This window comes from Carassius gibelio, chromosome A22 (assembly GCF_023724105.1).
Source record: "Carassius gibelio isolate Cgi1373 ecotype wild population from Czech Republic chromosome A22, carGib1.2-hapl.c, whole genome shotgun sequence".
Lineage (NCBI taxonomy): Eukaryota > Metazoa > Chordata > Actinopteri > Cypriniformes > Cyprinidae > Carassius > Carassius gibelio.
The window spans coordinates 18,975,773-18,988,847 of NC_068392.1; the positions used below are offsets into that span (position 1 = coordinate 18,975,773).

Below are 13,075 nucleotides of genomic sequence, written 5' to 3' on the forward strand. Positions count from 1 at the left end.
GATTAACGAGGCCTCCAAAACAATCTGACACTTGGAGACAAAGAACAATGATCAAGTGTGTGGATGTTTGGTCATGTCGAGATTTCTCCTTCCTGAACCCATGCATCAGTCAGCAGCCTCTTGCTTAGAAGATTCCAGTGAACACCAGTCAGACGGGGGGCATTTGCACCTTTCAGCTCGTCCAAAACATCACCAATGACCCTGGTTCCCATTACCCATGAGTTCTTGAGCCGAGAAATATGGGTGGTTTGATCACATGCCGCACACCATAGGGGAGCATGTTAGAAGTAGCATGGCTCTAATTCGAACCAGACACACTTGTGGGAAGGTGCATTATAGTAAACACTAAAGAGAGCTCCTCACAAAGGTGCAAGAGTGACTCTCTGCCACTGGCCTGCCATTACGCTGAAAACATTACAAACCATAAAACGAATGAAATGAGATCTGGGGTTTGATGACAGATGGGCTTTTAATGCCTGTATATGTAATGGACTTTTCTGGATGAAAAACTTATCAACTTCCTTGACCTTCGGATCACCTCAATCCCATAATAACCGAGTGATCGTATCCACAGTGCATTTGGAAATGAAAGTGAATTCCCTCTTGCCCCCAAACGTCCCGCTTCCTCTCAGGTTTTAGAGGCTGTGTTGACATTGACCAGTTGTGATCGACTCTTAATAGCCGCTGCCACTGTACAGGTATCACAGCGGTAATACGGCAAGACTGGAATCGTTTAGAGGAATATGAGAGGTGAGAGGCCAAATAGGAGAGGAGGAATGAGACTGAAGGGAATTCACTTTGTATTTACATTGGGATTAGACTCTTTATACATTGTCGGTAGTGTCTGAGTGGTTATTTGCCATTAAATTATAATTAACTTTTAATATTTATGTTATTATTTATTTTATAAATAGTACAAATAAAGACATTAAAATTATTAAAAAAAAATAATAATAATTAAATAAATGTACTTAAGTATATATCATTGCATTTAGTTTGTTTATAATTACATGCATTGACATTATTATTATTGTTATTGTTGTTATTATTATTATTATATTTTAAAAACTTAAAATATCTATTAATGTCATGTTTTAATATAGTTTTATTATTGGTATTGTATCACAAGTACATTTAAATCAACAAATAAATATGTCTGTGTATTGCTTTTGTCATATGTTGATATCTCATAATATATTTCTTTATTATAAATAATATATTATAAATATTTATTATTATTATTATAGTTTTTAGAAAGTATTATTATTATTATTATTATTATTATTATTATTATTATTATTAAATAAATTAAATAATATATGTACGTAATATGTACAGTATATGTCCAGAACATTTATTATATTATATTATATTATATTATATTATATTATATTATATTATATTATATTATATTATATTATAAATATATAACTATTATTATTATTATTATTGTTATTATTATTATTATTATTATTATTATTATTATTATTGTTTCTAGTAATTAATGTTATTTAACACCAAAATGTTATATACCAGTGAAATTTTCCAGTTGTCTATTCCGATTTCGATACCACAAAAATATATTAATAAAAAAAATATTTATGAGCAATAGCACAACTGAATATTTAGAACAAAGATACCAATTAAAAGATGCTTTACATAGGTGGAGGGTGAATCAACTCAATTTGCAAGAGTCCAGAATTCGAGAGCGTGCACTCAGCAAAACAGATTTTCCGTGATGACTCATCTGATCGCCTCTGATTGGCCATTGCAGTCCTACGAATTGTGTGTGATTGGTTATGATGCAACACCAAAAAAAAAAAAAAAAAAAAAAGAAAGAAAAAAAAACATATATGGTGCAATATGAACAGATTGCTTCAAACCTTTAGAGCTATATTTCTAAATATAAATCTCAAATCTTTCCAGTTTGTCATTACAACAGCGCACATGTATGTGCTTAAGTACTTAGTAAAGAGATCATCACTGTACCAGCAACTCCACAGTTACAGTCTTTAAACAAAGCAACATACAGCAGATCATCAGTGTTTCTGGTCCATCATTGCCTGAAGCACAGACTCTGCTCTCCAGCAATATATGGTGACCACAAAACTCAATTAATCTAACATCTCTCTTGTGCAAAAACAAATAAATACAGTTCAGTTCAATTTTTACTCTCCTTACCAGTTAATTACTTTGCATAACTGTTTTTAAATAACTTTCACTGATATTTCAGTGAAAAATAACTTGTTTCATTTGGTAATTTTAACTTTTATTAACTGTTATGTTTTGCAGTATATTAATATTTTTTCCCCCTTGAATTTACGGTAATCCACTTGTAGTACGATTGCCAGCATACTGTTTTTCAAATTTATTGTTGTAGATTAATTACAGTTTATTACTTTTAAATTACATTTCGTTCATTTTTTTTCTTTAATCCTTTAAACCCCACATTAAAATCATCAGTTTTAAATGAACACTTTATTGTGTGCACACTACAGAGCATTAGAGTAACACTGACGTAATGTTGAAGTTAGGGTTAGGGTTAGGAGATAATACTGTGATTTATTCAATGATGATTGAGCGTTAGTGATGAACACCTGCTGTTAACAAGCAGATTCACTAAAGAAAAGAGAAACACAAGAACTACACCTGACTTCATCCTCAGACTCAGATGAAATCTACTAAAATAAAAGAAGACATTACATCTCTCAAGATCTGATTAAACAACTTCACAGCATTACCAGCTTCACTTATTACTAACTACTTTGTTTCTGTCAGACATCTAGAGAAGCTCTAATTGAGTTTTGACGATGATGTTTAATTTGTTTGTTTGAAGTCACCATGATGGTGATCAGTGTTTGTTTTCATTGGGCTCCAGACACAACACTTTGTAACCTTAGCTTTATTTTATTTTATTTTATGGTACCCAGCATGCATTGCGACATCAAGCTTTTAATTGTGACCATTGTTGAGATTCATATGCTAATTCTTGATGTATCTCTTTGTGTCTTGATGCAGTAGCACAAACTGTTTTTAAATCTTTCATATTCCCTGGTTGTCTACATGTAATTACATCTGTATTTAATTTCTGTAATTACATTTATAATTACACTGTTGACCCATACTTTACACCTTAACCCACCCTTAAACTTACCCATACCTCCAACCCTCACCCTAACCTTACCCCTATCCCACCTCAATAGCAGCAAAAGTGTTTTACAATACAATATGAACACAATAAGTACATTGTACTTATTTTTTTATGTAAGTACATAGTAGTTAAGACCACCTAATATAAAGTGGGAGCGATTACATAATCAAAACTTAATAAACAACACTCATATGATTAGACTCTGAATGAGACCTGTCAATCAAGCCAGTACATGGTGTTCATGATTACTGTAATGTCATCAGATCAACAGGCTTCCTTCTTTCTTTCTTTCTTTCTTTCTTTCTTTCTTTCTTTCCCCATAACAAATGCTTAAAGACAGCATTGTAAAGACACGGGTATAGCTGTCAAAAGTCAAGGGTCAGGAACCCAACTAAAGCAAACACTGATCACAATGGTGGTACCAAAACAATATATCATCAACATCTAAAACTCTGTTAATTATCAATAAGAGCTTCTCTAGATGTCTGGCAGATATAATGAAAAATCGGTTAGTAGTAAGTGAAGCTGGTAATGCTGTTTGTGGAGCTGTTTAATTGGATCTTGAGAGATTGAATGTCTTCTTTTATCTTCAGTCGATTACACCCAAGGCTGTGGCCGAAGTCAGGTGTAGTCAGGTGTACATTGTAAATATATACAGAATTACATTGTGATGCCTTAAGATGTCTTTCTGTAAGAAGTTTGGCACTAATCAGAAACCTGAATGCAGGCGTTCAGTTGTGGGAACTGTATCACTGTTGTCTGTTGGCACAGTCTGCTTTCTGTAGCACAGCAATTATGTTTTGTTCTGTGAGACAATACATTTCCAAAGCCCTATACTTAAAAGGGGGTGAAACCTGTCAGCCAGCATTTCACGCTCATGACCTTATGCACATGAGTCCATGTCAGGTATGTATTTATGTGTGTATGTTTGCATGTGTTTGCGTGTGTGTGTGATGAAGAGATCAGTACAGTACACATAAAGCAACGGAAGGCAGTTATAAAGAGAGGGAGAGGCTTTCTGTATGTGACGGGGCATCAATTGAGAGTTCCTCTCCAGCTAGAGACTTAAATCACATTTCTACATACATTACAGCAACTTACCTACAAACGGCACAACACAGTGTTTGGTTAGAAGATTTTAGCACATATTTTAGTATCCAACGTTGTTGTTTTTTTTTAAGTTACAAAAAAATAATAATAATAATAATAAAATAAAAAAATAAAAAAAAATATATATATATATATATATATATATATATATATATATATATATTTTTTTTTTTTTTTTTTTTTTTTTTTTTTTTCATAAGTAATTATAATTAAATGATGGACAAAGTGCACAGAATTTCAGGGTCCAATGTCAACTGAGTGCTCATTGCATAGACCCAAACTTTAAAAAATAAAAATACTGCTATAATGCTATCATAAGGTTTAAAAAAGAAATGTGTATATATATATATATATATATATATATATATATTTATTTTTTTTTTTTTATCCTACATCCCAGGCCACTGACATTACTCATTCCTGGTTTAAGTCCAACATGTTTAAGGGGTCAATGCTAAGTCCAAATATCCAGCCCAGACAACAAATTTTCTCCTTTTCTTTTTTAAACTAGCAGATTGTTGCCAAACGAGGAACTGACTCCAGTACCATCATCCCGCGTTGAACTAGGGCTGTATGTTTCTCAGCCTGCAGTTCATTTTCAGATTTGCACTGCATATACCCAAGAAAACAATACAGTCATATCCATATTGCTTTAGTGAATGTTTGTTAGTTTAGCATCAAAGTCGGCAGCAGCGTTGGGCGGGCGGGCAGGCCAGTAGGGGAAGGAGATCGGGTGTAAGTTTGAGAAATTTCCATATGTCCATATGGCAATAAAATGTCTGCCACTTTACTTATTGAGTTTGTAATGAATGCCAGGTGTGTAGGTTTTTTTTTGTTTTGTTTTCAAGGCACTCCATGGACATGCACCAAAAAGAACATTTTCAAGAAATCTTGCTGTTGGACCAAAAACAGACTTTTCAACTATTATAAAATACACAGAACGGTTATTAGCATTCATAGGGACAATAAAACAGAAAAAGTTCTATATGAAATCTAGAATTCAAATAAGATTTAACCTTTAAAAACAGTTCGCATATAATGACAAATAACCAAGTAATAAAAGTTTTGCAAAACAACACAGAACCTAAAGGCAATAAGCCAATTGGTCTATTAACTTGGATTTTCCATTCATGCAAAATAGACCCCAGAGTTTTGGTCAGGGATTTAGCTCAGCCTCATATTTATGGCTTCACACACATACTTTTTTACTTTAACAAACATTCATATTAGAAGCCTTCAGTGTACAGCTAATCCCTGTTCTCATGACCCAACCCTCTTTCAGATCGCACACATGATTTCATTAAAGCACAAGACTGCCTATACAATAAATTAAATCTCACTTGCGTCTTTATACAAAAGTTGCCCTATGAATAACAAATATATGACAGAACTGTGGAATTACAATTTCTCTGTTTAAGTAATTTATAACATCAGCATATATTTAAAGATGAAATAATAGTGGATGTAGATGCATTTATAAAAACACAAAATTGTGCCAAACTCCTGAAGTGCTTGGCGTCTCAAGCACAGTTAAAATATCTAAATCTGATCTGAAATTCTTATGCTTTTATTGGCAATCAGCTCTCAGCTAAAACTAAATTGAAAACAAAATTTAAATTCGGTGTGAATCAAGGCTCTGTACGAGGTCCTTTTTTATTTAGCCTTTATATATACCTCAAAACCATATTATCTTCTAATATTCTCATGAGGAGTATAAAATATACTGTATAGTTACACTTAAGATCCACAGCTACAGATTTCTAGAGCAAATCAAGAAACTGAAACCTCTATCTCACTTGTTTAAAAAACAGCAAAGTGCTTTGAGATTACATCACAAAAGTGTTTTTATTATTATTATTATTAATAATAATAATAATAAATAATTGTAAAATCACTGTCAAAGTGCATTGCCTCACTTCCTCTCAAAAACACTTAGATATCAATGCATGCCTTCATTACTAGCAGACTGAACAGCAATGCTCTCCCATCTTCCCAAAAAAAGACTAGACCACGGATTATCCGAACGGCGCAAATACCAGAATGAGAGCATTCATTATCATTTTAGTGTTACTTCACTGACTTCAGATATATTATAGAATCCTTCAATTAACTTACAACCATTTACACATATACACCTTTAATAGTTAGTGGACAAGTCTGCATGTAAACAAAATCTAGAGTCTCCTTCATTGCCTTCTTTTTGATTAACTTATTAATGTTGATAGATGTTTATAACAAATTTAGGTTATTATTTATAGTATAGAAGTTTTTTTTTTTTTGGTTTGTTTTAATTTGGAAAAAGTGTTTTCTAGGCTTGAACATACATACACAAGCGGCAACTATATGCACAATTTACATTTATGAAACTGAGGCATGTGTTTCAAAGTTGGTTGCTAAACTATCATAGAAGATAAATAAATAACATTAAAAAAAATCAAGTGATGATTGAATGGATGTATGTATATATATATATATATATATATATATATATATATATATATATATATATATATATATATATATATTAACCTATTCATAATTTTATTTATTTAGATTATGTAATAAATATAATTTTAAATCAAAGTAACAAAGCAAGTAAATAAGCGTACAGTAATAATAATAGTGGTAGTAGTAGTAATTTAATATATTACTACTGCAATTTACACTTTTAAAAATGTTACAAAGCACAGTAAGGGAGAAAAAAAATGCTTTAAAGAAAGAAACCATTTAGTTTGGACTAAGTTTCCATATTTAAGGGAGGCCTCGAAATTGTCTACTACTTTTACCAGAAGTTTGAAAAGGCAGAAAGAAAGGTGATTTCTGTGTGTAAAATAGAGCAGAAGCAAGATGAAAATAAGTCTGATAAGTAGGCCTATTAGGCTGTTCCGTGTAGAATAGATTTTACCAGTTTGTTTAATGTCATGACATAAATCATAATACGAAAAAAAAAAAAAAAAAAAAAAAAAAAATCAGACAGGTCAACGTGGCAGTGCTTATCTGAAGCGTTTCGCCAGCCCAATTCAGTTCTGTCAATTCACTCCTGCTTTCGTCCCTAAAAACAGCGTCCGCAATTTAAGAACTGTAGGCTGCTATTAAATAATAATAAAATATTATATGTTTTATTTGCTGTAGTAGTTATCCATGTAAGTATTACGCATTACAACTGAGCAAGTTTTATTTATTTCTACTCTTCTTTGCAATTAGCCTATTTTGTAGAATTTCTCGCTATAGGAGATTTTGTTGTGTGTTTATATAAAATTAGTAATTAATTAATAATTACTATGTTTTAAATAATATATGTGTACACACTGTAACACAAATGTTTCCAAAACAACGTATACACTAGATTCGTTGGTTTCCACGAGAATCTGAAGACAAGCGAACTGTTAGACCCGCGGAGCGGCGCTCTCACCCTGCCAACAGCGCCGGATCATCCAGGGGGCGGAGCCAGCAGAATGACTGACAGCTGATTCTGAGCATAAACTCCTCCCCCCGCCGCCTTTTCTCTCTCGTTCTCTTTGACTCTTTCCTTGATTTCAGAGCAGCCGATCTTCATTCCACTGCACATGGAAAGGCAGAGGAGCAGGAACGGTCAGCGCTCAGAAGGTGACACGCGCTCAGGGATTTTACGCGTAAAATAAGGTGATATTTTTATTTTTTTCACGGGACGCGTTTTATTATTGGACTACAGCAGAATGTTATTTGAGGAGGAATGGACATTTAAACATTTGTATAGGGATTTCACTGTGCATCATCTATAAACGGACACACAGTCTTCTCCACTGATGAAAAATAAGCTGGAAGGGGCATTTACCCGGTGGATGAGTTTTAAAGCTCTTTCAGCGCTCCTTTAACACAAATTGCACATTGGATTACATAAACACTGCTGATATCGCAGTTTATGGAAACAGAGCTCAGGAGAAGACAGCTGAATTTGGAGAAAAGGGTCTCTGGAGCTGGAGCGAGGGTCTGAAGGATTTACAATCTCCCCCTGGATTTCCACTTTCATGTCCGAAGTCTTTGGTTTATGACAATGGATTATTTGCTGTTTTTATGCGGCTTTTTGCTGCCCCTGTCCTCGGCTGTTGAAGGTAAAAATGACTATTTTTATTTATTTATTTATTTTCTCATATTGCTGATCAACTCGCGCGCGAGTCTGGGAGGCGAGTCGCGGGTCGATAGTACTATTGATGCGCGTCTAGAAGAGTTCCGCTTCGGACACCGTTCATAATAACCGGGGTTTAAGGTTTTAGTGTTAGTCTAGCATTTTAATTAAACGCGGAAACACGCGCCAGGTCCGATACTTCTTTAAAAAAAAAAAAAAAAAAAAGGTCGGAATTGATCTGGTCATTGAATGACACTAATACACATGCACTTCCACTGCAGAACTTCTCCCTCCTAACTGCTGTTTATTTTCTTTCACCAAGACAATCGTTTGTGTCTCTCGTAAAGGAAATGTCTCCACAGGGAGTCCCACTCCAACAGTCTCTCTGTCAGTCAAGACGCAAATCCAGGCTCCTTCAAAAGAAACATGGTTTCAACATTTTTTTTTTTTTTTTTAACTTTTTTTTCCTGATTCAATATAACGTTTGGGCAGCCCAAAAATGGACCAAAATTGACATTTTATTAGGTTGCTTTCATGTTGTGAGTCAATTATGACCCTCACTGTGTAGCCTACGTGTTCTTTTTTAAATCACAATTATGATTAATTATTTCATAATGACCCAGATCGGTAGTTTAGTTGGCTTTTGATTCAATTAATTCTTCAAAGTCTGGACCTCCATTTGACTGGAGGACCTTCTGACACCAATAAAGATGAAAACGAGTGGGCTCTTAATAGGTTTTCACGGAGAACAACAACCTCGGTTTATTTATTTCTTTATTGGTATTTTTAACCATACATTTGGCGACAAGCATGAAATCGACAACACTTTATTATTATTATACTGTCTATTGTGAGTCTAGTGAAATGCTTTAAAAATGCACTCATTTAATAAAACTCGTATTTATATAGCCACGTTATTTTTATTATTATTATTTTAAGATAAAAAGTTTGTCTTGCATTTTACCGCTCAATGTTGGATTATTTCTACCTACACCCTTTATTGTACCAAATTAGAGAATACATTGCCTTATTTTATGAATGTTTTCATGAGTGAAGTGGATGGATCATGAATGCGGGAAATTGTTTGTTCATACGGTTTAGTTACATTTATTTATTTAGGCTATCACTTTTTTCCCACTGCAAAACATTGGTGTGTATTTCTATATAACTTCTATATCAACGTTTTAAAAGTTATTTAAATAAACTGCGCTCAGTGATTTATAGTCTTGTCCGATAACTTATCAGAGAGAGAGAGAAGTGAATGTTTATATGAAAGGCACACACGGGCCTCGATTACTAGCCTATATTGTCTGATAGATAGTTATATTTGTTTATCTCGAAAATTAAGCAGATTGTTAATAGTAGCATAATAAGGTATCACAAATAAAAGTGTTAATGAAAATTATAATTGAACATTGCAAGCGTTATATGCTACGTGATAACAACGAATATCACCGAGTGATTTAGTCTTTATTTATTTATTATTTATTTTTAGAGTTAACAGCACAACCCATCTATGTCCGTTTATACTTAACTATTTTCTTAAGAGCATTCGGATTTAATTTCTACTAAGTGTTTTCGCTGACAACATTCATGTCATATTCTTGGTCCCTGGAGATTTCCCCCATATGAGAGCCCACTGAAGAAGAAGAAAAAAGAGGATCAAAGCTGTCCAACATGCATTCAAATGTGATTTGCAATGCATTTCTGATTTCTGCTGTAGCCTGTCCATCATATTAGTCAGTCTCTGTTTGAATCTGAACTCAATCGTTTTTAGTAGGGTCTCTCTCTCTTCTTGAGCAATTAGCCAAAGGCCTGGTTTTAATTCCTTTACCCTACTGCACTTATTATTTAGCATATGCGTACGTGTTATACACATATTTTATCCTGTAAACTTATTCTGAGGTAAGTGCAGTAATTGAAGGCATATCTAAAACTGGCCTCCGCTGTATTACACGAGAACAGTGTAGGAATATAGACCATTTGACGTCATGAATCAACGTGCTAAAATACTGACATTACTCTTGTTTATCTTTTCCTCGCGTACACTGTATTTACAGTAGCCTGCGCCTGTAGCAACAGTTTCTGCCTTTTCGGTGCGTCTCTGCCCTCTTCATGTCCCATTGAAGTGGTTATTCAAAAGTAAACGAAGTGAACGCAGACATAGCTTTTACTGAGGAAATAACAGACTCATTTTGGGGGGCAAACAGCATTAACATGAGAAACAAGAGAATAATTACAGGGCGCGTTCACTGCAGAAGAGCCGTGAGCTTGAAGAAAGGCCTGAACGCGCAGCGCAAGCAAGTCTATTTGTATTTTTAGAAAAAGGTTTAATTCACTGTCACACGTGAGGTTTTGGGAAGCTGACCTGTTATGAGCCAGGGTGTGTCGATTTTATTTCAACTATTTTGCCATTTTGCACTGACTGAGACGCTAAATGCAATGTTTGCACTTTTAAGAGCCGTTTATCAACGCGCAGGACAGGCCCGTTTAACATGGAGCTGGATGAAAAACGTTATAGAAATAGTAACTCATCTCATGAACTGTAGCCTAATTCACATGAAAAATCTATAAACATTTTTATATGCTACAATTTTGTTTTTTATTAAAAAACTTTTTGACAGGTAATGCGTCAACGACAATTTATAGGATACATCGGTATTATTATATTATTATTATTTCCCCCCCCGCTGCTGTTAGTTTAACAGGTTGTAAATATGTTAGAAAGTAATAATAATAATAATAATAATAATTATTATTATTATTAGCTATAAAAAACACCACCAACAACAACAATAATAATAATATTAATAATAATTTATTATAAGTATTATTATGACAGCTGTTGAGCGCAACACTCGATGCGATCGATCTGTACAATCTACGGTCAAAAGGTTTAAAAAGAGGTCAAAACATTGATCTCTTCTTCACACCATTCACACACCCCTTTGAGTGGCTCTTTTCTCAGCTTATTCCATTACATAAAAGCCGTTTTCAACTAGCATGAGCACATTTCAGTCCAGTAAACTATCAAAGTAGGCTAATACACATCGTTGCTAAACTGTGTTCAGCGCTAACTGAATAAATAAATAGGCCTATCTATAAATTGATCAAAAACATGAAAAAAAAAATATATATATGTATATATATATATAAACACACACACACACACACACATACATATATATATATATATATATATATATATATATATATATATATATATATATATATATATATATATATACACTTTTTTTTTTTTTTTTTTTTTTTTTTTTTTTATCTAGTCTGTCTGCGGCATCCATAAATGTAACCAAATAGTCAAAATTGGAGGGGCCCAAATGTAAAAGTTTAAGAAAACCCCACTCTGATTATTGGGTGGGACGCGTTTCGCTGTTTCTGATGGTGGGCCTGCATTTGATGCATGTGCCACAGCTCTTGGGTGCTTCAGCTTGGTGTGCGGCCTTCAATTAAGTTCTTTTGCGTGGTATATTTACTTGCTTATTCATTCATTTTCATAGATATTCTATTTATAAAAGAATTGATTGTTATTGTATAAGTCTTGAGTGAGAGCCATTGAAAGGTCACATGTTAAACAGAGGATGGGTGAACAGATGTCCGCTGGCTTCGTTTCAGACTCTCGTAAGGATCTCAAAGGAGTTTCAGACTATGAAAATGCTATGAAAACCAGGCAGAATCAGGAGTGACTTACTGTAGTGGTCAGCATAAGCTCATATCCCTAGCCTATGAACGTGAGCACTTGATAACCTTTAGATTTCAGGAATGCTTTGGCTGTAAAAACTGATGGCAGTATAAGCCCAGCATTGAACAGTAACTTGCACTGAAAGCCAATATTAAACCAAGTGCTCTGTTAATTGATGAAGAAGTGGACGGGACGCTGACTGGAATGTAGAATTCACTCTTTTTGGAGTGTCCACTCAAAAGGCCCATCCTGGCAGCTGACGCAAAGGCCTTTACAGAAAAATAGGTCTTTGACACTCACGACAGTGTGAGGAGAGAATGTGTCTGGGCCCGAACACTGCCAAAATCCCCCCGGTGCTGTCTGCAGCTACTGAAGCGGAATGAGAGAGAGGAATCGAGAGCAAAAGAGAGGCAGAAAGAAAGAGGGATTGAGAGAAAAAGAAACATCGGAGCTTGGTTTCTGTCTTCGGTTGGTCATGAGCGAGATGGGTGGTGCTGGCAGGGAATATAGCTGCTACCAAAACGCCCATTGCAAAAAGGGGGGCGGCAGCGCAGAATACCCAAACAAAGTCACACGATTACAGGCACAATACATTTTTCTTTCCATTCGAATGGTTCTCCCTCTTAGAATCAGCCCCAGGGAAGTTTTCGGACTGCATGCGTACATTAGTTCAGTGAATTTACAGTCAGAGCCAATCTGATTAGAAAAAAAAAACACAGCGGATATTTTTTTTCTTTTCAGAAACTACTTTTATTAATGCTTTAGACATTTGTCATATTCGTGCACCATCTATGACTGTTATAAGATATGTTTTATGCCCACTCAAAAACCGTGCGTGTACAAAATCTTAAATTAGCAATATTTTGTGACATGGTGGCTATTTAAACTCGAACAATTTGCTTCAACTTCAAGCTACCAGACAAAAGCAAAGGCAACTCCATAGTGGTTACTCTATAGGGAAGCCGGTCGGCCAGTAGGAGTTTGGAAAAGCTTCCAGTGTGTTGAT

General features: G+C 34.4%; 1 protein-coding gene across 5 annotated transcripts in view; it reads left to right on the plus strand.

The window, feature by feature from the left end:
• Positions 1-7,808: 7,808 nt before the first annotated feature.
• LOC127943155 (ephrin type-B receptor 3-like) overlaps positions 7,809-13,075 on the plus strand; it is a 46,199-nt gene continuing 40,932 nt past the window's right edge. For all 5 annotated transcript variants that reach the window (XM_052539367.1, XM_052539369.1, XM_052539368.1 and 2 more), the window contains exon 1: positions 7,809-8,352. In XM_052539367.1, the coding sequence (XP_052395327.1) occupies positions 8,289-8,352 (64 nt within the window). In that variant the 5' untranslated portion in view covers positions 7,809-8,288. The remainder of the gene's footprint in view (positions 8,353-13,075) is intronic.